Source organism: Ananas comosus, linkage group 12, assembly GCF_001540865.1.
Source record: "Ananas comosus cultivar F153 linkage group 12, ASM154086v1, whole genome shotgun sequence".
Classification (NCBI taxonomy): Eukaryota; Viridiplantae; Streptophyta; class Magnoliopsida; order Poales; family Bromeliaceae; genus Ananas; species Ananas comosus.
Window position 1 is genome coordinate 4,347,034 of NC_033632.1, and position 27,396 is coordinate 4,374,429.

General features: G+C 34.1%; 4 protein-coding genes across 4 annotated transcripts; 2 read left to right on the forward strand and 2 right to left on the reverse strand.

Moving 5' to 3' along the window:
• Window positions 2,360–15,720, forward strand: LOC109718085 (2-hydroxy-6-oxononadienedioate/2-hydroxy-6-oxononatrienedioate hydrolase-like). Its single transcript, XM_020244099.1, has 4 exons — window positions 2,360–3,231; window positions 13,927–14,022; window positions 15,015–15,082; window positions 15,411–15,720. Exons 1-4 carry the CDS (start codon window positions 2,503–2,505, stop codon window positions 15,541–15,543), a joined length of 1,026 nt encoding a protein of 341 aa, XP_020099688.1. The 5' UTR covers window positions 2,360–2,502; the 3' UTR covers window positions 15,544–15,720.
• On the forward strand, window positions 15,993–18,041 carry LOC109718083 (pentatricopeptide repeat-containing protein At3g12770-like). The gene has a single exon (XM_020244098.1). The coding sequence runs from the start codon at window positions 16,005–16,007 to the stop codon at window positions 17,742–17,744; it is 1,740 nt and encodes a 579-aa protein (XP_020099687.1). The 5' UTR covers window positions 15,993–16,004; the 3' UTR covers window positions 17,745–18,041.
• LOC109718944 (stress enhanced protein 1, chloroplastic) lies at window positions 18,191–21,225 on the reverse strand. The gene is made up of 4 exons (XM_020245438.1): window positions 21,119–21,225; window positions 20,904–21,002; window positions 19,622–19,800; window positions 18,191–18,522 (listed from the first exon to the last, which is right to left on the reverse strand). The coding sequence occupies exons 1-4, from the start codon at window positions 21,156–21,158 to the stop codon at window positions 18,418–18,420; spliced, it is 423 nt and encodes a 140-aa protein (XP_020101027.1). The 5' UTR covers window positions 21,159–21,225; the 3' UTR covers window positions 18,191–18,417.
• LOC109718943 (MOB kinase activator-like 1A) lies at window positions 21,894–25,648 on the reverse strand. The gene is made up of 7 exons (XM_020245437.1): window positions 25,402–25,648; window positions 24,428–24,476; window positions 23,668–23,776; window positions 23,223–23,316; window positions 22,851–22,984; window positions 22,573–22,736; window positions 21,894–22,231 (listed from the first exon to the last, which is right to left on the reverse strand). The coding sequence occupies exons 1-7, from the start codon at window positions 25,425–25,427 to the stop codon at window positions 22,157–22,159; spliced, it is 651 nt and encodes a 216-aa protein (XP_020101026.1). The 5' UTR covers window positions 25,428–25,648; the 3' UTR covers window positions 21,894–22,156.

A 27,396-nucleotide genomic window follows, 5' to 3' on the forward strand; every position in this document is an offset into this window, starting at 1 on the left:
AAAAAAAATAGTGGGGGAAATAATAAAAAGAGAAAAAGAAACTACGAAGTACTGAATTGATATACTTTAAACCATAGGATACTAAAATAAAAAAATACGAAATCACAGTAATAATATTTGAAGTTTTTCCTATAAATTATAAATCCTTTTGAGTCGACTATATATCAAATATTTTAAAATTTTGGCTTTATTATCCCACCTTTCTATTTGCTTAATTTAAGTTAGTCAACGACAGTTTAGTTTCAAAATTTAAACTGATTACTAATTTAATAAATTTATAGTAGCTAGAAGTAGAAAGGTGGAACAGTAAAATTAAAATTTTGAAAGGCCAAATAACTGACTTAAAATCATCCACAATCCATAATTCAGATAAATTTTATACATTTTTATCAAAAATATATATTTTAAAATCTAGTCGGACTATTTCTAATAGCACATTAATAGTACTTAATACCAAATTTTCAACTCTTGGATATGCATTTCGCGGTGGGTGCAGTAGTATTATTGTATCTAAATACTAAAAAGTTGGTTATATGTTCTATTCGTGCGCTATTGAAAGCATTAATTAAAACTGACTCTATATTTTTCAACTATATAAAACTTTTATTATTTTTTTATAACATGATCATTTAATTTGCGCACATTCCATCAAATGAACGTGATTTTTATGCCACTCATATTGATATGACCCTTTGGAATTACAGTTAGATTGTACTACGTGGACGATAAAAAAAAAAATAACGACAAAAAAATATTTTATTTATTTTCGTACGTAATTAGTACGTTAGTCAACTTTTTTTTTTTTCTTAATATTTGGTGAGTAAAGTTTCATATAAAGTTTAAATACATTTGGCGGTTCATAAAATTGTCCATTTACTGGTAATTTTAAATGATTATGTATTAGAACCAATGGTGATGAGTATCATAAAATAAAATCTAAACAATTTAAAATTTATAGTGATCATGTAGTTTAAATGGATATCATTTTCCATTTAATCAAGTAAAATATGTGAGTAGTCCCTGCACTATCCGTAAATTGCAGTTTGTTCCTTATGTATTTAAAATTGTTTATGGAGTAAACTACAATTTGCCCTATGTGGTTTAACTTTTTTTTTTAAGGCCAATTTGCATAAAAAATTCACTTATTTTGGGCTTTTGCAAAACCGGGCCATCTTTTTCGTTTTTGCAAATTCGGTCCGCTTTTTCAGCAAACTGACTAAAATACCCTTATTACTTTTTCTCTTTCTTTTTTCTCTCTCTTCTTCGTTTTTCTCGTTCTTTTTTTTTTCTCGCCGGCAGAGTGGAGGCGGAGCGGAGGCAGAAACGGTCCGTCTCGTCTCTCACCCTCATTCTCTCGCCCTCGCCCTCGCCCTTGCCCTCGTCCACGCACCCCTCACCTTCCTTGCCTCCAACCCCGCCAAAGCCGCGCCGCGACTTTTTTTTTTTTTTGCTTTTTTCTTTTTTTTTCTTCTCCGACTCTTCTCCACCATCTCCGACGACGACGCCTCTCTCGTCCTTCCCCACCCTTCTCATCTCTCCCTCTCTCTCATTCTCTGTCGCCTCCGACGACGATGCATTTTCGCCGGTGCCGACGTCGACACCGTGGAAGTCACTGCGGCGCTACAGGCTCGGAGCGGAGGTCCTTAGCGGCGTCGTCGCTGACACTGTGGCTGTTGGCAGAGAGGGTGACAAAACAAAATTATAGAAAAAAAAAAAGAAAAAAGAAAAATTAAAAATTCGAGCACTTTATTTTCTCTTAATTCTTAACCATGAAAAGAAAAAAGAAAAAAACTTAATTTCACTACGAAAGAACATTTTAATTATATTATTATTTAAAATTTAATTATATTTAACACAAACTAAAGTAAGTTTTGTAATTGGTGAGGGCTAATAATATTATTTTATGACACAAGTTGATTTTTTTTTTCCTCTTAATATTTCGTGAGTGAAGTTTCATATAAAGTTTAAATATATTTGGCGGTTCATAAAATTGTCCATTTAATCGTCATTTTAAATGATAATGTATTAGAACCACAGGTGATCGGTACCATAAAATAAAATCTAAAATTCATAGTGATCACGTAGTTTAAAATTCACTTTATAGTAGTTCATAAAAATTATTAATTTTAAAATTTAAAAAATTAGAAAAGTTAATTTCTAATAAAATGACACTATGTACTCTGCTTGTTTAACGTGCACGTGAGAGTTGGAAATTAAGGAAAGGGTTTTATATGTAATGTTTTACGCGTGAAGCGATGGGACCAAATTGCGAAATTGGAATCGGTCGGGGGGCTAAGCTTACATTTCGCCCTATTTATAAGCGCCTCCACACACACAAACGAAAACACGGCGCGTCGGAAGGGAAAAGCACTCCGCCGCTTCCCCCGATCGCGCGTGTTCCCCCACTTCACCCCCGACGCTCAGAGGATCGAATCCCCAAACCCTAACCCTAACCCTAATTTGTAGTGCGCGTACCTCGGCATTTGGGTGGGGGGTTGGGGGATGGAGATCCTCCGATCGGGGCGCGTGGTCGTGGCCCTGCTCCTCCTCCGCCTCCGCCACCTCCTCCTCCGCCGAGCGCGGCGCCTCCTCTCGCTCGTGGCGCTCCGCGACGCGCTCCTCTCCCTCCTCTTCCTCCGCCACCACCTCGTCCCCCGCTCCGTCCCCCTCGGCGCCGGCCCCTCCGCCCCGTCGCTCCACCTCTGGATCCCCTCCCCGCTCCTCCGCCGCCTCCGCCCCCCCCGCCCCGCGCTCGTCCTCGTCCACGGCTTCGGCGGCAACGCCAAGTGGCAGTGGGAGCGCCAGATCGGGCCCCTCTCCCGCTCCTTCGACCTCTACGTCCCCGATCTCCTCTTCTTCGGCCGATCCAAACCCGGATCTGAATCGGAATCGGAAACCCCTGATTCTCGATCGGTGGCGGAGCAAGCGAGGTGCGTGGCGGAGGCGATGGCGCGGCTCGGGGTGGGGCGATACGCGGTGGTGGGGATCAGCTACGGGGGGTTCGTGGCGTACAGGTTGGCGGGGGAGGGGGCGGTGGAGAGGGTGGTGATTTTGTCGGCGGGGGTGTGCGCGGGGGCGGAGGAGAGGGGGGAGCTCGCCCGGAGGGAGGGGAGGGACGTGAGCGAGGTGCTGCTCCCTCAGCGCCCCGAGGACCTGCGCACGCTCCTCCGCCGGTCCATGCACCGCCCCCCCAAGTGGGTCCCCGACTTCCTCCTCCGCGACTTCATCCAGGTTCCTATCGTTACCCTCTCTCCCTTCCATTCTCGCCGCAGTACATCTTCTGAATCTTACGCGCGAATATTAAAGCGAACTGAAAGTGAACCGAACTGCATCATCCATAGAACGATCTCACGTTCAAACGGCAAAGTGCTTGGTGGTTGGTATTCGAGATCCAAGTTTGAATTCTAGTTGATTCACATTTTCAGCTAAGTTTATTTCTAAATAAAATAAACGAAGCAGATAGCGTGCTATCTATTTCTCAAAAAAAAAATCTCACGCTCAAACCTGTTCTATTTCTTTTAATTTTTAAAAAATTTTTTACTTTTGAGCGACTCCTATTTTTAGTGTCACCTTTTCATCGTAATCTTACGGGACCTTCTTCTAAACACTATTGAATAGAGTCCAACTATAGAATTTTTTTTTTCTCTTTTTAGAAAAATTTAAAATACCATTACTATAGTTTTGTACTTTTTTAATTTTTATCCTCTGATTTAAATTGTTATTTTTTACTAAAATTTTTTCGTTAAATTAGTGACAAAATTAAAACTAAAAAATACTAAACCGAATATTCGATAAACCTAAGTAAGATATCTGGAGTTTTTTTGTATATAATTTAACGAAATTTTAATGGAGCAGTTGACGAAAAGAGAAAAAAATAAAATTACAGGATACTAAATTAATATATTTTAGATCATAGGATACTAAGGTGAGAACGTGCAAAACCACAATAGTGGTATTTGAAATTAACCTTTTTTTTAAGAATTTCTAATTTTTAGTATTAATATTAATTTCCTAAAAAGATCACTAAACCATAGGAACAACTATTATTTTAATCTTACAACTTTTTATTCAAAGGTCAAAAACGCCAATTTTTTTAATGCGTTTGGAAGTATAAAAGCTCTACACAATATTATATTAGTTTTATTATGTTTTTGTTTGAGGGTAAACTTTAATTCGCTTTGGTTTGACTGCTTAAAAAATTATACTTGATTATCATGTGATTTAACTTATTTTTATTTTATCATATTTTAGTTTAAAAAATAATATTTAACTATAAATGATTATTAAAAATTTATTTATAATACTATTTGATAGTAAATATTTTAAGTAAAAATAAAAATAAAAATACAAAATATTAAAACGGCAAACTTAAAAATTTTCTAAAACACAAAAATAAATTGAAGTTTATCCTTTTATTTAATACTAAAATTTTTTTAAAAATGGAATAAACCGTAAAAGAGTGATCGAAGAGCATGTGAGGATTCCTTTTCTGTTTTTCCATTCGTTCATTTCTGTAGAGTAACCGTAAATTTTACATCCAAATACTGGTTTTTTTTTTTCACTCTTGCATTTCTGTAGAGTAACCGTAAATTTTGCATCCAAATACCATATATTTACGTCTTATTAATTTTTTTTAATACTAAATTTTTAATAAGTAAGTATTTTTTTTTAAAAAAAATTACGTATCTTAAAATCAGTAAGATGGAAAATTTATATGTAGCATTTTTCTTTCCAGGGTGAAGGGAACAAATTTTCTTCAGATTTTTGTCTCTCACAAAATTATAGTGTCTTTTGTTTTTGTCCCCTCAACACTTTCTCTGCCACTTTCTCCCACGTTCACGAGCTTGTTGTTTTGTTCTCTTCTGCAGCATGCTTTGTTTCACCGGCGCAGGATTTTTGTGAGACTGCAGATAGTTTTATATATAAGATATATTATGATTAAAATTTTTAATTTGGCTATAATATTTTAGATGATGATTAGATTCAAAAATTTGAGAGAGTGCGTGATAAAATTAAAGTAGTTTTAGGATGAATGATTTCTTAAAAAGAGACGTCACGGATGGTATATGAGTCAATTACCTGTCGAAAGTGTGAGATAAGTCTCGGGTCAGCTTATAACAGCGGAAAGAGCAATACTTTCATTCGGATGACTATTGTGGGTAAAGTACGGCTCTCTCACAAGATCGATTATAGGTAGGGAGACAAGTCTCACATCTAGGACCCCACAAGGTTGGTTAAAGCCAACAAGACGAGTGTCACCTGATATTTGTGAAGCGAGGACGTCAAGACTTAAAGAGGAGAGAATGTGGGATCCAAAATAGTTATATATTAAGATATAATAGAAGTAAAACTCTTAATCCGATTATAATATTTTGAGCAGTGGTTAGGCCCAAAAACTAAGCGCTCTAAGGCTAGAACAGTTCTAAGATGAGTGATTCTTTTTTGTTTGGATGGGGATTAAGGGGGTGGAATAATCTCTTAACCCCCATATTATTTCCGAACATCCTCAAAAATAGGTGGGGTTAGCTAACCCCACCTAACCTGAGATAGTCCATTTTGGGTGGGATTAACTAACCCACCAAACCCCAACCAAATATTATTTTTTATTCATAATAGCCCACTATTATTCTTATCCCACCCTTAGTTAGTTAATTCGCGTTTAATACGCGAATTATTCGCGTACTCTTTAATATACGAATTAAACGGGGCGTCCCGTATTTTTTCGAAAAATTCAAAAAAAACGCGATTTCTTCGTTAAAAATAATTATTCGCGATTCGCCAATAATTCGCCCAAAAAATCGGAGACGGCGGTCGCGGACTCGTGGCCGAGTGTAGTGTCGTCGCCGCTCCCGTCGTTCGCCACTCTCGTCACCGCTCGCGTCGTTCGCCGCTCGCGTCGTCATCGTCCTCCGCAGCCCTCGCCGGCGTCGGGAGCAAGGGCCGCGGCGGCGGATCCNATATATATATATATAATTTTATTTATATAATATATTTATGTATTATATATAGCATTATATATATATATTTTTATTTATAAATATATATTTATTTATTTTATAGATTATTTTATTTTTATATAGAAATATTTATATAATATTTTATTTATAAATTTGGTAATTATATATTTATATTTTTAAATATATAAATCTTATATATTATTAATATATGTTTATTATTAATATATGAATATGTTTAATCTATATATAAAAATTATAATAATAATATATGTAGTATATTAATTATTATATGTTCAATATATAGCCGAATTGTTGATCCCGAATTTTTAATTGGTGAACGTATAATATCCGTATAAATCACGTATCCGAATAATTGACAAATCCGTTTTTTAGCCGTATTTTTCAACGAATTTAAAAATTAGAAGACGAATTTTATCCGAATTATACCCGTACCGAATTTTTGCCGAATCCGAAATAACTAACTATGATCCCACCTACTCCAACTAAACTCTATTTTTTACTATGCTGAACTAACTCCAACTCCCAATCAAACACAAAAAATATTCTAACCCCATCTTAATTCTGAACTTAACCCTATTCCTGAAATAACTAGTTTCGGTAAGTAGGGCGTTACAACTTACTGTTTAGTTTAACTATCTTTTTTTTTTTTTTACCATTTAATATTTTAATTTATTTAATTTGAGTTAGTTTGTGACTATTTAATTTTAAAATTAAAATATGTTATTTATTTTTTTATAAATTTAATTAATATATTTTATGTAATTTATATAAAAAAAATAATCGGCTTAAATTTTATATTAAACAAATTACGAAATAACTTAAATCAAACAAATTAAATGATTGAATTCTAATATTAAAATTTTAAAATAATGAATAGTTAAATTAAAATAATTTATAATTCTGACAAATTTTATATATTTTTTATCCTAAAAAAATGTGCAAGCTCACTTTTCTTTGATTACTTATATCGAAATCACCTGGTTATATATAGTAGACCTAGAATTATATTGGGAGTTTGTGGGTTTAAATCACTATTTTAGCCAATATATTATATTATTTATTTACTATTAAATAATAATAAAATATACGACTCACAAGTCACAAGAGGGTCAATTTCACGCGTTACATTATTAATAAAGGTTTGGTTATAATTTCATTTCCAGTAGCCACGCTTGTAAGCGACTAGAGAGTAATGTTGGCACTTGGCAGGTCCAGGTCCCTCCACAAAGCAAAGTGCTGATTTTCTATTCACTGATTGATTAGATATAAATTATAAATAAATATATACATAGTAATTAGGGATGCAAACCCGACAGATTCGGAGGCGGAAGGGTTCATTTTTTGTCGGAACGGCACATATTCAAAACGGATTATTTTTTATTTTATTTTGCTCTTACTTATCTCCTCAGGGCGGGAGCGTATTTTTGACGGATTGGAACGGATTGAAGGAAGAAAAGAGTCTCCCGCCTCCCGCTCTATTTACTTAGCGGAACGGGACGGATTCAGGACGAGTTATATTTTTTTATATTTTTTTGTTCCTACTTACTGTCTCATTCGGGACGGATTAGGGCGGAAGCTTCACCAATCCGGATCCATTTGAATCCCTAGTAATAATATAGGTAAAAATATTTACAATTATTATTTTATATATTTTATTTAATTAAATATAATACTTTGCATTATAGTTACAAATAATTTATTTTATAAATAATAATTTATTTGATTTTATATAATTGAAATTTTATTTATAAATATATTGTCTTGGACGACCACTCCCAACATATAAAAAATTTTATTTTTGGCGGTGGATGGTGGTATCAACTTCACTATTATATTTAGTACTATCATTATTTTATAGATAAAAAAGTGGGACATTTATTTAAAGTGCAGATCATTTTGAATCGACTATTCAAATTTTTAAAATTTTAAATTTTACTATATAATATTTTAATTTTTTGATTTGAGTCGGCCGATAATACCTTTATTTTAAAATTTAAATACGTTGTTTATTTTTACAAGTTTAGTTAATATATTTCATCCAATTCTCGTAATTATTAATTAATTTATTAAAGTAAGTAGTTTGTTTATATTAAACTTTATATTTTGATGTCAAAGTATTATCAATTAACTCAAATCAAACAAATTAAAAGATTGGATAGCAAAAATAAAATTTTCAAAAGTTGGATAACAGATTCAAAATGATTTACAATTTTTATTAGTTCTATACATTTTTAACTATTTTATATTATAGTTTATACTAATAATATTTTATATTTTAATATGATATAGTTTTAAATAATAAAAAAATAAGTGTTTGGTTGGACGTATGGGTTGCCACGACAACTGTGGGAGTTGTCCGCCAGCTGTGGCTTTAAGATTCGGATCAATGATCTTAAACTACTATTTTTTTATATATTATTTGCAATCTAACGTAAGTTGCTAGATGGAAATAATATTATATTTCTTATTTATTTTTGTTGTCCCCCTCGCTTAATTTAGTAGGGATGTCAACGCTCGGATTCGGTGCAAAATCTGAATCTGAACCCGAAATTCAAACTTGAACCCGAAATTGATAAATTTTAAACATTTATATCCTAATCCGAATCCGACCAAAAATTCAAAATTTAAATTTAAAATAATTATTTTTGCTTTACTATATTTTAAAATATATCATATTAAAAGTTAAAATTTTAAAATAGAAATTTGAGTACTGTATTAAATGTTCATATATATTATATAATATAAAATCTATTCGGATTTGCGTCAAGTTCAGGTTTGGATTAGATATATGCAAAATTTATATTCGAACTTGAATATGTTAGATTTTTTTTTTTTATATTCATATTCTAAATTATATCTGTTTAGCATTCAGTATATTTAGCTTGATTAGATTTGGATTTAGATTTGAATTCGTATATATTTTGGGTATCCGCACTCATCGGCATTCCTACTGTTTGACCATTATGGTTGAAAAGTAGAATAAAAATAATAATAATAAATTTTACTTTAACTAAGTCTAGCCCAGCCAAACACAGTAGAACTAGTAGAAAATAAATAAATAAATAAAGTTCTCATTAAGAATAATATTCAACCGTTTCCGAAATAGGGATTTTATTTAATCCAGTACTATCTAAATAATAATCATATTAAAAAATATATTTTTATTACAATTTATAATTTGCACGTTGGAAATTCTTTCGCACGATCATTAGGAATAAATATATTTATTATGTCCGGATCTGATTCGGATGTGAATTACGTACAAACAACGTATTGTATTCGGATTTGGATCCAATTGAAAATTGGGTCTTGATTTTACGCTAATATTAACAAAATCAATGGGTTAATTGCATAAAATGTAGTAAATTGCGAATATATTTCTATAAGTTTAACTTTTACATGTTATCCCTATAAAAATCTTAATGTTTTTAAATATGTCCCTGTCGTTAGAATCCGTTAGAAAAATTTAGTTAACGATAGGTTAAATACTTAAACATTGTTAATTAATAAGGTGAATTAACTTTTTTACTCCTCTTGAATTAACAGTTGGAATATATTTGTGATAGTAAGATGGTACTTATAAAATAAACAATACTTTAACGGTAACAAATTAGAAAAATATATTTGAAATCATTAAAATTTTTACAATGACAATATATAAAAGTTGAACTTTATAGGAATATATTTGTAATTCACTATATTTGTAGGGATCTGTATGAAATTAACCCTTAAAGATTTTATTACGTAACTTTTCAATTTATTTGATTTTAAATAAGGTAATAATATTTTGACTTCAAAATGCAAGATAATTATTTGTTTCAATAAATTTATAATTATGAGAATTGTATAAAATATATTAACTTATCTGTAAAAATAAATGCCACATTCAAATTTTAAACTCAAAGTACCGTTGATTGGCTGAAATCAAACAAACTGAAAAGTTAGACGGTGAAATCAAAATTGTGAAAGGTTGAATAGCCAAACCAAGTCTATAGTTCAAATAAATTATATATATTTTTACCTTTAAACTATATGTATAGCGTAAAATCAAATTGGCTCATTGACTCGGTTTATTTGAGTTTTTATGTTTAGGCCCGGCTTTTGGATCGCATGCTGCTGCCCCAACGAAGGCCAAGTGCACTTTTTATTTATTTATTTATTTAGTTATTTATTATTTTTTAAAATATTTTTGTTTTTGTTTGTTTTGTGGTTTTTTTGTTTTTTTTTGTTTTTACTGAGAAGCCCCTATGTGTCGATTGATACAACAGGGGACCACTTACATAAGTGCCACATTGTAGGCCTTCTCGTTTCGTCTCGCTTTCTCGTTTTCATATCAGGGAATCATTGAGTTTTCGTCCCGATCCGTAAACGGTAAGTTAAAAAAAATAGTAGAAAAATAAGTAGAAAAATAATTCATCCTGAAACTGTTCTGATCCACCATGTAACTGGAGCAGGAGGTAGGAGACAGAAAATTTTTTCTTTTTTTTGATTTGCTTTCGTCCCGATCCACCCTAAATGAAGCAATAACTAGGAATCAAAAATGAAAATAAAGGAAAACTTCAAAAAACCCTCGTGTGGTTTCGCACTTTTTTATTTTAGTATCCTGTGGTTTAAAATATATCAAGTTAGTACCATGTAGTTTCTCACTTTATCATTTTAGTACCCAGTGGTTTAAAATGTATCAAGTTAGTACTCTGTGGTTTTATTTTTGTATCAAGTTAGTACGTTGTGGTTTTATTTTTATATCAAGTTAGTACTCTGTGGTTTTAAACCATAGGATACTAAAGTGATAAAGTGCGAAACTACAGAGTACTAACTTGATACACTTTAAATCATAAATTACTAAAGTGATAAAGTGAGAAACCACAGGATACTAATTTAATACACTTTAAACCACAAAATACTAAAGTGAAAAAAATAAAACCACAATAAAGATATTTGAAGTTTTTCCTAAAAATAAAATTAACACGTCCTGAATTCATGCCGACACAAAAAACGGAGAGACAGATGCAGGAACTCTCCTGCACCCAGACCCACCCTTTCTCTTTTTTTTTTTCTTTTTTTTGAGAAACAGACCCACCCTTTTTTGCATCCTTATGTGTGTGGATGTTGCATCATGCATGTAGTGAAGCGGCCGTTAGTATCTGTCGGGTAGGAGGAAAAAGCATCAACACTGTTCTGCGCTGGCACGATTTTTGGAATGGGATGGGATGTACCATTAAAATTGAGTGCCCATTTTGCTTACTTTTTTTTTTTTTTTTTTTTTTTTTGCCTTTTTTAAGTAGAAGTACCCAAGAAATTTTCATTCATAAATAGAGCGTGAACACGTCACGTGACGTGGCTTTCGAGAGAAATAGATTCAATGCTACCTCTATTTTTATGCAAATTCAATGGTAGATTATTAGTAAAAATTTGGAAGTTTCTACTATGAAGCTTCAGAGAGAGAGCTTTTTTCCTATGCTTTATATATGTAGAGAGTCCGTGGCTGCTATGCTTCAATAGCACACTAAACATTTTTCCTCTCTCTCTCTCTATTATATATAATATATATATACTTTATATTATATATATATATATATATATATATTTAGAGAGAAGAGAGGGAGAGAGAGAGAAGAGAGCGGCTAGGATGTTATTAGAAGCACGGAGGGCTCCGTACTTTCACTTTGTTTTCGATGTTCGGATTTCGAATCGACGATCGGCTCCGTTAGACTTTGATCTAGAGTATTTGAAGTATTTGAAAATAAAAATTTGCGATTTTTCGAATATCATTTACGTAGTGATCGAAGTGCTCAAAATCAACGGCTGAAAATAAAAATCTTATAAAATATGATGATATGGCATTAAAATTTTAGATCAAAGTTATTCATCTTTGTTTTATATGGTATATAAGAATTTTCTATCAAAATATTCATATGATTTGGATATTTCTACATCGTTAAACTTGCAACGGCTCACCACGGCCGTTAAAATTATTGATTTTGAGCCCTTCGATTATTAGGCAAATGATATCGAAAAATCGCAAAATTATTTTCTAGGTACTTCAAATACTCTTAGATCAACTCTAACGGAGCGATCGTCGATTCGAAAGTGCGAACATCAAAAACGACTTAGAAGCACGGAGAGCCTCCGTGCTTCCATAAGCATACCAGCACAATTCTATATATATATATATATATATATATATGAGTTCGGCTACTATGCTATCAATACTACCAAGCATTTGGTGCTACTAAATTTTCAACTGTTAAATTTATTCTTTGATCATTTTTATCTCTTAGATCATACTATTTTACCACCCACTCACTCACCCACCAAATCCTAAGGAACTACTATCATCCTAACTGTACATCCCTTCATCCAAGAGTCAAAAATCTAATAGTACCAATGACATCATGCTATTAATAGTACAGTAGCTTAGTTTTATTGTTTTTATATATTATTGAAGTGTTGACATCTGTGATGGAGGTTTTTGATAGACTCGTATTCGCACTCCAAACTACTATACAAAATTACCATACATTAATAATACATAAGGCAATATTATGGGAGATCTGTAATGGTATTTGTAAAGAGAATTTATTATAGTAATTTTTGACGTAACATATCTTGTTAATGAAATTATTCAAATAGTACTTTATCAAATAATACTATGTATTAGAGCTGAGCAAAAAGGTTCTGAACACTTCTTATCGGGGCTTTTCCTACTGTATTTCTAAGTCTACTCGGGCTTCATGAGATTGTATTTTGATTCCCTACAGCCCATATTCAAGTATATGCATATATATTTTTTATTTTTAAAATAGTTTGCATGCATTTTTTTTTTTCCCTTTTTGAAGCAGGGTTTGGACCTACTACCTCATAACCCGGCAAAAAGAATACCAATCAACTGCTCTAAATAGCAGTGGTTTAGCCATTTGATTATTTGAACAAGCTCTAAGTATATGGATGGGAGCAGCAGTGGTGCTAAGATTCCCCATTTAGGTTTCTGTCATGGTGGCATAGTGCACATTTATAATTCACTTTAGTTATAATGCAGAAAAAATAAAAAATATGTTTTTTTTTTCAATAAGTTTTAATCATTATCCAACATTATATGTTTTATAGTTGATACACGTTTTTCTTAATGGCCTTAGCCTGGCAAATAATTATAAGGCGACAAACCAAGCATCAAGCCAACTTTGGCGATGTCAGAGTCATTAGATTGCTAATCTATAGGAACAATCTTGCGCAAGGTTTCAAATTTAACCCATGATCTTGCAACAAATTTCATGAACAACTATTTGTCTTTAAAAGTTTAAGCTATCAGAGAATGATATTTTTATATCTATATTCAACTTTTTTCTTCACGTCTAGTTTTGAGACTTTACGTCTATACTTGAAATAAATAAGAGAAAATTAAAAGCAGGTAGATACTTAATGGAATTTTGTAAAATTTACATTAGACCATTTCAATTTAAAATAGAAAACAAATTAGGAAATCTGAAAAGCTAAAAGTCCATGCAATATTACCTTTTTAAGTATGACGATCGTGTTAGTTTCCTATTTGGATGTTGAATGCTGATGCAATAATTGCTACGTTGTCCCTTTTGTCGGCAATTTGGTGGGTCGTCTGGACGGATAGAAACAACTCCACTTTCCGAGCAGCACCCCTTGACGCTACCCGGTCTCTGACTCGTGTTAATCTATTAACGAAGGCTTAGAACGAGCTACTATGATCTATTTTTAGTTTTCTACTTTTTACTTTTCTCTTTTCTCTGCTTTCTCCCTCTTCCCCTTTCTTTTTTCGCTTCCTCTTACTATATATATATATTTTTACTTGTTTTCGAAGGCCGAAGCTGCTTCCACTTTGTATGCCTAGTTCATTTTGCTTAATGAATGAAGCAGGTAACTCGCTACCTATTTCTCAAAAAAAATAATAATAATAATAATTACTACGATGTTGCAGGTAATGTATTTGGATCAGAGGAAGGAGAGGGTGGAACTATTGAAAGAATTGCTTGAAAAAGGAACCGGCATGGACCCCCTCCCAGTTCTTACTCAGGTAACAGTTTATATATATTTGCTTTTTCAAGTGAATATTTTACATACTAAAGAACCAAAGAAATAGAAAAGATTAATTCCTAATTCTTAGATCAACTACTCTGGTATGAGCCAAAAATTTCAATTCTGTTGCATGCACCTTCATCTTGTTAGTTAACCATGTTGCAATTCTTGCTTCATAATCTTTTTTTCGGTTAAACGGCTGTCAATCTTTAGTTACGTTCTTGTTTTGCCTAGCTAGAGCGCCTATAAAAGTACTATCTGAGTAGAGTAATTCGAATAAGCAATAGCAGCTTTTATTATTGAAATATCCCAACAGCATTCTGCTGAGATAGAAGCAAGAAATTCAAATTGGTGACTTCGCTTTTAGAGCCAAAAGCTCCAGATAATTTTTTTTTTCCGAATGCATCATTGCTTTTTCTTCCTTTTGGTTTTTAGGGCAAAGAACCTACTCTAGTTTTTTTTTAAAAAAAAGAAGCCAAAGAGGCATAAAAATTAACTTCATAAATTATGACTTACTAATGTTTTGTTGTGGTTGTTACTCATCCTAATCTTAATTACATGCATACATTCGTATGATATTTGACTCGAAAAAGGACTTCATATTAGATAAGTGAGCAGCTACAAGGAGTTTAACTATCTTTGTTATATATTCTGTGTTTTAGGATTGTATGATACTAGAAACTTTACTATTAGAGAATCAAGACTCAGCTTAGAGAAATTTCCGCTATCTTTTCTATATTTCTTGATTTTAATTGCACTTCAGGAAGAAAATATATCCATTTACTACCAAGAAAGTTGCTGCAGTGTAATTATACTGCTTCTTGGGATATCACATTTTGTTCGAATTCTAAATGAACTCTTGTATTCAAAAACCAACAAAAAAAGAAATTTAAATGAAAAAGAGAAAACTATCTATTTTGCTTTTTCTCGGAGCACCTCAATTCTCATATTTAGAATGCTGAATAGCAGTTATCTGCTTTGTTTCTCCAGGAAACTTTGATCCTTTGGGGTGATCAAGATCGCGTGTTTCCACTCAATCTCGCTCACAAATTACAAAAGTATGTGTTGTTCTCTCTGTTCTCTTGAACTAATCTCCTAACTCACAAAAATGCCCACTGTTAGTGTTTTTTTTCTTTTCTTTTTTGAAAAAATCTTACTACTTAATCAGTTAGATTTATTGTAAGATTATTGAGCTTTAGTAGATACTTGTTTAATTATCAATGACAAACTACATCAATATTGAGGGGGTTTAGTGTACATATTTTTAAAACTAGGAGGGAAAAGAATCATAATTGCGAAAATGTCAGAGGATTTTTGCAATTCAGTCCATAAAAAAGCCATTTTTTTAAAAAACCTTAAACTCATCGATTCTTACTCTTCAAACAGGCATTTGGGGGAGAAGTCGAGGTTAGAGATAATCAAAGACGCCGGACACGCGCTGCAGTTGGAAAAAGCTGCTCAAGTTAACCGCCTTATCGAGCAGTTCCTTCTGGATGCGAACAATTGCAGATCAGCTTAATCCTGCAGTACTTTTTTTTTATCTAACCTGTGCAATACATTAATATTTATCAAAATTAGAGAAGCTCTTTTCTCTTCTGCATGTACACCCCTGCAAATACACGAATTTGTGTAAAAATCCCTATGAAATTGGTATCTGCATGCCTTTTCTGAAATGATATTTATGCAATTTCACATATTTGTTGGGGTTTATTAGAATTTAGCGGGGAAAGGACCATTAAGTGTATCCGCCCCGCAATGTAGCAGTGTCAATTATGCATGTAGATTTTATTAGCTATTCACATGTAATTTGAGAAGATCAATGAAAAGTTTCATCAAAAAATGTTGCAGCGTAGGTTTCAATTTTTTTCTTGCGAATAATAGATAAAAAATCTCCAATTCCCACCACCCTCAAATCCAAATCCAATTGGTCCAAAAACCCTAACCCAACTTTCAAATTTGAAACCCTCCAACGGTCGACTCATGCCCCAACCCCTCCCGCCACATTTCTCCCGCCAAACCCCCTCCTCCTCCTCCCACTCCCTCCCCTTCTACTACACCTCCCTCCTAAACTCCATCTCCTCCCTCCATTCCCTCAAACTCCTCCACGCTCGCATCCTCACCGACGGCCTCTCCCGCCGCCTCTCCCTAACCACCAAACTCCTCTCTCTCGCCGCCCTCCTCTCCCCCACCATGCGCTACGCCCGCCAACTGTTCGACGATTCCCCCCACAGAGACTCCTTCATGTACAACACCCTCATCCGCGGCTACACCGACGTCGGCCCCTGCGACCAGGTCCCCCTGCTCTATAAAACCATGCACGGCATCGGCCTCTCGCCCGATTGCTTCACTTTCCCCTTTGTGATCCGCGCCTGCGCGGTGCTCTCGGCGGTTCGAGAGGGGAAGGAGGCGCATTGCAACGCGATTAAGCACGGGTTCGATCGGAACCACTTCGTGCAGAGCGGTTTGGTCACTATGTACTCTCAGAGTGGAGAGGTTCCCGATTCGGAGCTGGTTTTCGGCGAGATGGGGTTTAAAAATGTCGTTTCTTGGACCGCCATGATTGCCGCGTACGCTCAAAACTGCCTTTTTGGGAAGGCGTCAGGCTTGTTTCGGTCTATGGTTGCTTCGGGCACACGGCCTAACGAGGTCACGCTTGTGAGTTTTCTCCCTGTGTTGAAAGGATTGGAAGGATTGTATTCAGGGGAATCGATTCATGGGTTTGCAATTAAATTGGGATTAGATTCTTATGTTTCCATGATGAATGCGTTGATCGCAATGCATGGCAAATGCGGGAGTATTGAGATTGCACGGTCCCTGTTCGACGGAATGTCTGTGAGAAGTTTGGTTTCGTGGAACACCATGGTAGCATTGTACGAGCAAAGCGGCGATGGGACTAGGGCGATCAAGCTCTTCCGAACGATGCTTACGGAGAAGGTGAAGTTCAACTCCGTGACATTGGTTAGCGTGCTTTCCGCTTGCGCTTCTTCGGGAGCTCTCGACACTGGAAAATGGCTTCACGAGCTCGCGAGGAAAAATGGGCTAGAAGCCGATGTGAGAGTCGGTAATGTGTTAATCGACATGTATTCGAAATGTGGGAAGTTGGACTTAGCTAGAGAGGCCTTCGATAACCTTAGATCGAGAAGCGTGGTCTCGTATAGTGCTATGGTAAGAGCCTATGCTTCTCATGGGCTTCCGCGGGAAGCACTGAAACTCTTCTCACAGATGAAAGCGGAAGGGGTGAGGCCGAACACGTTCACTTTCACTTCGGTGTTAGCGGCTTGTAGCCACTCGGGTCTCGTAGAAGAAGGCCTAAAGCATTTCTATAGCATGAGAAAGGAGTATGGTATCACTCCAACAATGGAGCACTGTACTTGCATTGTGGACATGTTGGGCCGCGCAGCGAGATTGGTCGAAGCCTACGAGTTCGTAAAATGTATGCCTATCGAGCCCGACACGGGTGTTTGGGGGGCATTTCTGGGTGCTTGTAGAATCCATGGGGAGCTCGAGATGGCCGATTCCGTGGCAAAAGAGCTCTTCCGGTCGGGTTATAATGACGTGACCTTTTATGTAATTTTGTCGAACATGTACGCGGAGAATGGCAGGTGGGAAGATGCAGAGAAGTTGAGGAAGATGATGGAGGAAATGGAGTTGAAGAAGATCGCGGGATGTAGCTTGGTTGGTATAGAGAGGAAGCCTCAAAATGCTCCGATTACAAGATAACAGAAGAGTTGTTTGAGAAAGTATTGATTAAAATCCTCTTGATAGCTTCACGCTACAGCAGAAGCAGGAGCAAAAGGTTTAGATCGAAGATACTACTTTTGAGGCTCAGAAGCTCATTCACCTTTGTGTATCAACAGAAGTCCTGGAATTCCTGTTCTACCAAGTGCTTCATGGCTAAGGTTCGCCTTTTCGGAGTCGCTGTTAAGATAGAGGTCTCTCTTTTTGTAGTGATAAGTTCCGAAGCTCTTAGCTTTTAGTGTGATATATATAAATTTAGTCCCTGAACTTGAAAACAAATTTCAAAATTTTTGATGGGATTTTAATTTCACCCACAAAGTTTCATCTTTTCCATATTATTATCCTTACCATTCCAAACTTAAATGTTATGCAGAGCAGATTTTAGGGACTTAAGTCATCATCTTAATTAAACTATAAGTACGAAATCGAAACCAAAGGAACTGAATTCGTAATTACCGATTATACATAAAACTAGAATTACAGTTTGTAACAGCACAGATTGAGAGATTAGTAATTTTGCATCTGTTTCCAAATAAACATGCTCCTTCCAACACAAGACACTAAAAAAGAAAAGAAAACCAAAAACTCCAGTTGAAGTGTGTGTAGAATAATACCTTTGAGAATGAAACACATACATGACACTTTAAAGAGTTGCTCATTCTCGAGAAGCAGATTGGAAGATGAAGAATGCTGCGAGAACTCCGACCAACGCCGTAACCGCCAACGCTAGAGTAGGTAACGGTGCCGTGAACCCGAAATTCTGTAGAACACATTTGATTAACTCACGAGCCGATGGCGGAAGCATCGGTGTAGCGATTAAGAAATTAAAGATACTGCAGCGAGGAAAACTTTGGGGTACCGATATAATATTGGAGAGAAGTATCAAATCGTGATGAATTGATTAAACTGTAAGTTCGAATCGACTATTAGATACGCTAAAATGAGTGATCGAGAAATGCTTAACCTCACAAGAACAGAACAAAATGAAATCACCAGATATTGCTCGAGATGGAAAACATGACTAATCAAGTAACAGGTATAAGAATCACTCCAACAGTGGAAAGCAAGAGACTAGTAATTAAGTGATGGTTCGCACGGAAGAAAATCTCTGGCAGTGAGAAACTACTATCGAGGATTGTAAGGTAATGAGAATGCTAATCCTTCTCCGTTTTTTTACTTTTGCTCTACTTTTAACTGAATAGAAACAGCTTCGTGAAAAGTGCAGCGAGTAAACTTAGTTCTTTCCCGCTGCAAAAGTGAAAGCAAAAGTGGATCTCGAACTTGTTTCGACAGCAGCGAACATACTAGAAAGCCTAGAAAGGCTACTCAACTCAAAGGTTCCCCTGGGCCCAAAATTGTCGAGAACTTTCGTTTCAATGCAAAATAAAAAAAAAAATGTCAAGACACTTGTAGGTGCAACAACTTTATAACTCAGTTATGGTGAGGTCCTAGATTTCACTCACTTAGGAAACATATTTGGGAATCAATACTCAATAAGGAGTTATGCTTGAAATGTCTTTAGTCTGATAATATGTGAACAAAGCTTCTGCGCAAAAATAAGATGCTGTATTCAAATGCACCATTTGGCAACTGAACAAACATGGTAAGTATGTCGAGATGCGCTGAACGATTATATATCAAACAATGTGAATCTTCTTTTCCATAGTTAGATGGGGCGGTCAAGTAAATGAAGGATAATGAAAACTCACCAGTTGTTTTGTAAATAAAGGATTTAAGTTCTTCCATTTTTTATTCCATTTCATAATATGCATCCAAAGGATTCAACGCTCGAAATGGCCATTCGCTGAATCAGAAGGGAAAAAAAAAAAAAAAAACAGTAGTATCTCAAAGAGATGTACCTCTAGTAGACCTTTCCCGGTGCTTATTTCGACAGTTATTGCAGTCGCGAACCCAACCATTGCGAGACGACCAAGCCACACATCCAAACCATTATCCTGCTTCGCGCCCTGCTCACACCTTATGGAAATAGATGCCGCCCGAGATTCAATTTTCCTTTTGGTCAAAGTAATCCAAAAGACTGCATATAAACATACAGAAGAATCACTACAGATCAAAACAAAGTAGAACGATATAAAAAGGGTAAAGATTACAGCGGAACCACCTAAGGTGGAAACAAAGATAAAAGGGTCCAAAGTTTTAGGATGAGTGTTTAATTCACTTGCGAAAGTACAAGAAAGAAGTATAAAGAACCTGCATATTATTTCAAACTAGAGTATTTCATGGTTTAATTAGATTGACAACAATAAATTCTCGGTATAGCTACTACAATATTCAATTATCAATTGTTATGAACAAAAGCATGAACTTCGTGCTAAATAAACTCTACCTCTAGTCGCACTATTTATTCGATAGTCAAGGTCACACAGAGGCTCAGTTTGGGATTGCGAAAAAAGTATATTACATGCAGTAATGAGGTACAACATAGTACCGTTTGTTTCCATACGTAATGTTATGTTATGCATACCAAAATAAGTTGGTTATGATATATTTTTTATGGTCCCATCGGAAAATAGAGAAGCATGTCTCTTTCGCCCCAACTCCGTTTTGCCTAATAGCGCTAGATGGTCCTCAATCCCAAACACACAGCTACTCGCCTAATTTAAGACTAAAGATTCTACAAAGAACACTATTAATGGTATCAAAATTTAGCTAATAAAACCGCTTTTATAATTCCTTAACTAAATATCTTTAATATCATTCATAGTTAGAACAGATACCCCCAAATATAATGGGAAAATTCAGAAGGAAAAAAAAAAAAAAAAGAACCTAAAACAGCTAAGCACAGTACCAGATCACATCCAAAACACCAAAATTCTCAGCAAAAATTGAGTTTTTCAGCTCGGAAAACTTAAATTACACGACAGAAAAAGTACAATTTTCACCTGAAGAACAGCAAAAATAAAATAATAAAACAGCAAAATCAGCTATCTTAGGTATCAAATCGACACCCAAACCACAAAAACGCTACAAAAAAATTTAAAAAAATCGAGTTTTTAGCTTGAAAAACGTAATTACACAACATAAAGGTAACATTTTTAACTGAAATTACTAAGAATTCCAGTTAAAATTGAAGAAAATGAGAACAAAAAGAAGAAAAAAAAAATTAGGGAAGAGGATTACCATGGGGAGAGCCACTCTTAAAGGTCCCAGCGAGAGTGGAAAACGTGGGGCGGGGCCTTGGAGAAGCGCCATGCTTGGTGGGTTTCGCCACAGCGTTCGCTACAATCAAAGAGAGAGAGAAGAGAGAGAGAGAGAGAGAGAGAGAGAGAAGAGAGAGAAAGGAGTTAATGGGAGTGGAGAGAGAGAGAGAGAGAGAGAGAGAGAGAGAGAGATACTTGGGAGAGAGAAGGGGCGGAGGAGAGCTTGTTGGGCCATGGAGAAGAAGCAGCAGCAGCAGCAGCAGCAGAAGCTTCAGATTTGTGGGTTTGTTTGATGCTTCGAATTTTGTGGGAGAAATGGGAGGAGACGCACGTGAGTTTATTTCTTATCCTTAACCCTCTCTCTCTCTCTCTCTCTCTCTCTCTAGAAGAAAAGGCTCTCTCTCTCTAGGAGAAAGATTGAGACTGGGTGGTGAGTGATGGATATTCTGATATTCTCAGCTTACTCACCAACAATAGTAAACAAAAATTTCACGAGAACAGTTACCATCGTAGGCCCCTTTCATCCAACACAAGAATGCAATGCAATTCATAAATAAAATTTGTTGATGAGTCATTAATTTATTAAAAAGCTAAATCAATTACTATCTGACATGGCATCAGTAGGCAGTAAGTGGTAGCCAAGCCATTGCTCTTTTCTCAATGGCTGTCAGTCACTAATCCATTCACACAAGACCTGTGCAGTAGCAGCACAGGCCTTTGGTTCAGGATTGTGATTCTCATGCTGTCTAGCTCTGCTCCAACAAAGTTTTTTTTTTTTTTTTTTTTTTTTTTTTTTTTTTTTTTTTTTTTTTTTTTTTTTTTTTTCTGAAAAAAAAAGCATTTCTTTAAGATGCAGTTCTTCTTTGCAGAGCAATTCCACTTAAATGTATTTATCAGACTTTTCAAGCAATTAAAGGCAAACCAAGAAAAATTTTCCTTGATGAAACAGTTAAGATAAGAGAGTCAAACAGAAGCAGCAAAATGGCCAACAGTTAATTAATGTTTTCGAGTATGAATCAAATCAATTGAGGATCAAAGCAAGGAATAATTCACACCCCCACAAACCTTAAAGAATGAAAAAAAAAATAAAAAAAATACAACAACAAAAGAAAGAAAGAAAAAAAAACCACTCTGCACTATTCAGGCTTCGATTTCCGACTAAAACACTCTTCTACATCCAAAAGATTGTGTACTGCATTCGCCCCGCCCTGCCCTCTGAATAAGTCGGTATCCTCAACATGCGAGAATTATCGATTCGATCAAATCATTAAGAGGAGCGAGCTCCGCCTTATCGATCAATCGGAATTCCTGCACAAAAACAATCAAAAAAGAAAAATCCGCAGAAAGTCAGATCCTGAAACATTAAATACTATTGATTCAAGGCGCAAAAAAGATCAAAATTTAGCATGATTAAAAAAAAAAAAAGGTCACTGGTATGAAGGGTCTTATTAATAATCGTTGGCACTGAAACATCATTAAGAATCAATGAGATGCATATTGAATAGTAATTATAAGTTTCAAATCTAATCGGAAACGACAGAGACAAAAAGATAGGGCCGAAATTTCTGAATTAGGTCAAGTAATTCACGAGGAAATTTTCTGAAAGCTTAGTACGAAAGCGTAACACAAAATAAGATCGCGAATCCTACCCATGTGAAGAAGGTGAAGTGCTTGAAGCAAGTATTGAGGTGAGCTTCTTCCTTGAGGCTCACGATCTTCTGAAAATGCGAGTGATAGATGTGAGCGTAAACCCGAAAGAGACGCTTAAAGATCGTTTTCACGACGTCCCGGAAATTCGGAGGAAAAGGCGTCCCTGAAAACAGAAAACTTTGTCGAGTAAAAAAGAAAAAAATAAAAGAAAAAAGAAGAGTATATGCAAGATGATTTGTTTGTTACGAAATGTCAAAATGATCTAATTTTCTAGTACCAAGTTTTTGAGGAAATATGGATTCGTCATCGAGCTGAGCTTCGATCCAATCCATTAAGTATTCGACGTATTTTGGTGCAGAAACCTCAATAGGTTTCTTGATCTGAACTCCGTCAGCCCATCTATACTCGAACCTGTCGACATTCACATCAATATTCATATAAAATACCAAAAAAAGCCCCTATTTTTTTTAAAAAAAACTTCTTTAAATCAATGAATTTGCAAGGATACACACACGTAGAAAAGTAAAATCTCCTATAACTGTGAAAAGAAGCTCCGAATGTCTACGATTGCACATAAAACAACAAATAAAACCTAAATCTATAATTTTCATTTTAAACATCAGGAGATTGTAGAGGTTAGATGACGTACTTCGGTCCTGCCGACATTGTAGGGCAAGTAGTTGGGGTGCAAAACTCCATCAGAGTGCCGTACAACATGTTCACTTGATTGAAGAAATCGACAGCTGAGGAACAATTAAACCCGAATTCAATTAATTTATGAAAAACATGATTCTTTTTATTGTTTATAATAGCAACTAAGAGGAAACATGATGAGTCTTCTTACAAACATCCCTGTCACAAGGACAGCAACATCCTAGTTCGTATATTTCTTAATTTCTTCGATATTTACATAAATGACGATTTAATTTCTTCCATATTTACGCCCTTGTATATACAAAGGAAAAATAGAAACGCAGCTCTTGAACAAAACTTTACAGGATTGTATATGCAAATAAATAATTTTGCATGATAAATACGTAGAATTCCGTAAAAAGAGATTCTTCTGACGGACAAATAAGGGTCAGAGATTTTACTATTAACAGCAAGCCATTCATTAAGATCTTCTCCAGTCGGCAGCCGCACCGCCTCCCTCAAGTTCCCGCTGCCCAACGTAGCGTCGATATGCCTTTTAAGTTGCGCGCCCTGCGCGACGACGAACAGAAATAATATCAGCAAAAGAAGCAACAGAATTGCATTAAGTTCCATATGAAACTAGCAGGAAAAAAAAACAACAAACATTAAGCTACTACTCTTGTCGTAAAGTCGAAAGGTAATGTCGTTTATCATATTATAGCTCATTGGATTTCCCCTCGAAAGGAAAATTTGTTAAGAGATTACTATGTTTCTCTAGCTTTTGCAAAGTAGTAAATCTCTGAAAACTAAATTCTTCTGAATTTTGGTGTTTTCGAACGACGCTCTTCGAAGAGTGCATTTTAAATAGAGTTGCTCGAATAAGCACTAACAACTTTTTATCGCAGTAGTAGAAGAAGCACAGAAACGCAGTTCGGCTACTGGCCTCAGCAAAAGCTCTTGGATTTTGTTTGCCAGACATCTGACTCCTACTTCTCAAATTAACAGTAATTTCTAAAACCATACGATGTAAAACTTCGACAACCCATTTAAATTATCGCAATATCATTGCTAAAGTTCGACTATTATAATTTTCTGTCCCAATTACTCTAAATTTCTTGGCATACAAACAGATTTCAAATTCAACAACAAAAATTAAATGCATAAATTATTTTTTTAATAAAATTAGAACAATAGATACTATTTCTGAGGAAAATAAATTACCTTATTTCCTGATGGAGCATTCTTCTTAGGCCTAAATGTCTTCTGGTTTCTGTTCAAAATTTATACATATATATTAACATATAAAAGACCAAAAACATGAAACCAAAAAAAAGATGCAATTTTTTGATGACCTATATAGGATAAATTAATTCTATGAACTGCCCAAATAAACCAAATTTCAAATTTCAACATAAAATCAAGAAAAAAGAAATCTCTTTTTCACATCCAATTTCAATGACATCGTTTAATTCTCCCGAGTACCTGAATAAAAACTTATTATATAGCAAAATAAAATCAATGAAATGTCCAAATTAAAATTAAAATAAAACATAAAAGTTGAAAAAAAGAACATCTTTTTAAAATCCTATTTTCGTATAAAAATCCAATTTTTATGGCATAGCTCAATTCTCTCAACGACCCAAATCGAAATAATTATTAAAATACCAAAATCAAATCAGTAAAATGTCCGAATAAAAAAAAATCATACAATTTATGAAGGAAATAAAGAAAAAAAATCGTCTTTTTAAAACCACCTTTCATTAAAAATATCCAATTTAAATTTCAGAGTTTAATTCTCGCACAAACTCAAATCAAATAATTATTTCCAACCTAAATATAATTTTTTTTTTTTTAAAAAGCATCATTTTATTTTCTACCACCTTGCATAGAAAAAAAAAAAAAATCCAATTTTCATTTCATAGTTTAATTCTCTCAACTAAACCAAATCGAATAATTATTTAAAACCGGAAAAGAACCAACGAAATGCCCAATTTTCATTAAAAAAAAATTCCCAAATTTTGTAGCGTAGCTCAATTCTCTCAATTACCCAAATCAAAATTACCATTAATTACCCTCCCAAAAAACCCCACCAATAAAAACACAACCAAATTACCATAAAATGAATAAAAATTCTTGTAAAAAAAAAAGAAGAAGAGAAATTAATGCAAATTTCAAAATAAAAAACAAAAACCAACCTGTTTCCGAGGCCGAATAGGCTCATGTCTCTGTGAATTGAATAAGAGGAGGGGGAATAAGAGGAGGAGAATAAGGTGGGTTTTTTTTCTTCTTTTTTTTCGAATTATTCTCTTGTTCCTGAGAATGATTGAATGAATGAATAAACAAAGAATTTTTTTAAAAAAGAGAGAGAGAGAAAAAGAGAGAGAGAGTGGGAGATTTTATTCTCCCTCTTGCTTTGGATTATGCCTCTGTTTCTTTCTCTCCCTTTTTAAGGTTTTATCTCTCTCTCTCCACTTATATACATTTTATTGTTGGAAGTAGGGATGTTAATGGTACGAATATCTAAAATTTTATTCGAATTCGAATCCGAATCCGAATGAGGCGGATTTACACTAACCGGTATAATTTTCAGTACGGATATGAAAATAAAAATTTCAAATTGAATTGGGTTCGGATATAAATTTTATCTATATTTGATCCGAATTAAAATATGATCCGAACACGAATAGATGTTATATTATTATATATAATATTTATAATAAATATTTGATATGATATTTGAAAAATTCAGAGAAGTGGTTGTTTTAAGCTCAGATTGGATTTCGACTTTTCGTTTAGTTATTGAGTTTGAATATGAATTTTTAAAATACGTTGTATTCGAGTTCGGTGTTTCGGATTCGGATTTTGAAAATTCGCTCGGAATCTGAACAATTGGCAATTCCTAGTTGGAAGAGGTGGAGAGAGAAAAATGGGGAAGAGAGAGAAAATGCCAGGTTGGAACTTGGAAATGAAGAGAGAGAAAAGTTCAAATCCCTGCCAATTTCTCTCTCTTCTTTCTCTCTCCTCAAAAAACATGGTTGTTCTCCATCCATTGCCAGCTAATTTTATATTTTTCAATGTAAAATGATTTACTTGTGTTATTTATTATTTATGAAGTTATTTGGTTTATTTGTCCTGATTTTTTTAATATTTTGTGATGGATTGTTGTTTTTTTTATAAAATATCTAAAAACACTGTAATTTTTAGTGTTGTGAGAAATTAAAAAAAATTAAAATCCATATAAATAAAAACTCTAATCAGAGCTTTTATTTTTGCTGTAGAAAAAAGTTATTAACAATATTTTTCTATGCAGCATTTCGTCGGATAAAATTATTTAAATATTATTTTTTAAAAATATTTTTATAATCTGCAATAAGATCCCACTGGTCTTAAAAAGTAGGATTAATTTTATACGACTCTATGCAAAAGTATCAAATAGCAGATAAATTCCTGCATAATTTAAATTATCAAGATTTACTCTTTCTAAAATTCTATGATTTGTAAATATATTTCTCTAATATATATTTACAAATCATATAATATAAATTATATACTTTTTTTTTATGATTGGACAAATCTGATCATTTAAGTTTTATAAGGATTTGTTTACTATTTAATATTTTTGCAGGGAGCTCTACTCAATTATTCTTAAAAATATGTGTGCCATGTATTACATATGATTAGGTTTTAAAAGTCAATTATAAGATTAAAAAACATGGTTCTATGAATTATTTATATTCTGAAACTATATTTTAATTTGTAGGTAGAATCTACTGGTTAAATTTTATGTTTATTCATTTGTCCTTATTTTTAATGTTTTGTGATACATGGGTCTGGATGCAAAATGGCAACTTGGATTGTACGACTTAAATGTAAAAAAAAAAAAGAACCAATTTTTTTAATTAATGTTAGCAAATAAAGTGGATATTTATTATTATTTGGTTTCCAAAAAAGATTTCATAAAATATTTTATATTTTACGGCCGTTTTATTCTCACAATTTTTTCAAATTTTTTAAAATTTTATAAAAAAGGTCTCTTTTTCCTTTTTTAATTTTTTTTATCCGAGAAATAAAAAAAAATATGGAAAGAATGTTTTCTATGATTTTTTTTTCTGAAAAAATAGTTGTTCACAATTTTCTAAGAAGCCAAAAACCAAAAGATAAGAGGTATATAAAATGGACCTATTAAGTTA

Bases quoted from the DNA above. Each gene is read 5' to 3' on its own strand.
- LOC109718085 (XM_020244099.1), top strand. From the start codon at position 2,503: ATGGAGATCCTCCGATCGGGGCGCGTGGTCGTGGCCCTGCTCCTCCTC. The intron at 14,023-15,014 runs GTAACAGTTTAT...TTGTTTCTCCAG, and splicing joins CCCTCCCAGTTCTTACTCAG to GAAACTTTGATCCTTTGGGG. The intron at 15,083-15,410 runs GTATGTGTTGTT...CTCTTCAAACAG, and splicing joins CTCGCTCACAAATTACAAAA to GCATTTGGGGGAGAAGTCGA.
- LOC109718083 (XM_020244098.1), top strand. From the start codon at position 16,005: ATGCCCCAACCCCTCCCGCCACATTTCTCCCGCCAAACCCCCTCCTCC.
- LOC109718944 (XM_020245438.1), bottom strand. From the start codon at position 21,158: ATGGCCCAACAAGCTCTCCTCCGCCCCTTCTCTCTCCCAA. The intron at 21,003-21,118 runs GTATCTCTCTCT...CTTTGATTGTAG, and splicing joins CCGCCCCTTCTCTCTCCCAA to CGAACGCTGTGGCGAAACCC. The intron at 18,523-19,621 runs GTACATCTCTTT...TGTGTTCTACAG, and splicing joins CCGGGAAAGGTCTACTAGAG to AATTTCGGGTTCACGGCACC.
- LOC109718943 (XM_020245437.1), bottom strand. From the start codon at position 25,427: ATGAGCCTATTCGGCCTCGGAAACAG. The intron at 24,477-25,401 runs GTTGGTTTTTGT...AATTTTGAACAG, and splicing joins CTATTCGGCCTCGGAAACAG to AAACCAGAAGACATTTAGGC. The intron at 22,985-23,222 runs GTACGTCATCTA...GAATGTCGACAG, and splicing joins ACAATGTCGGCAGGACCGAA to GTTCGAGTATAGATGGGCTG.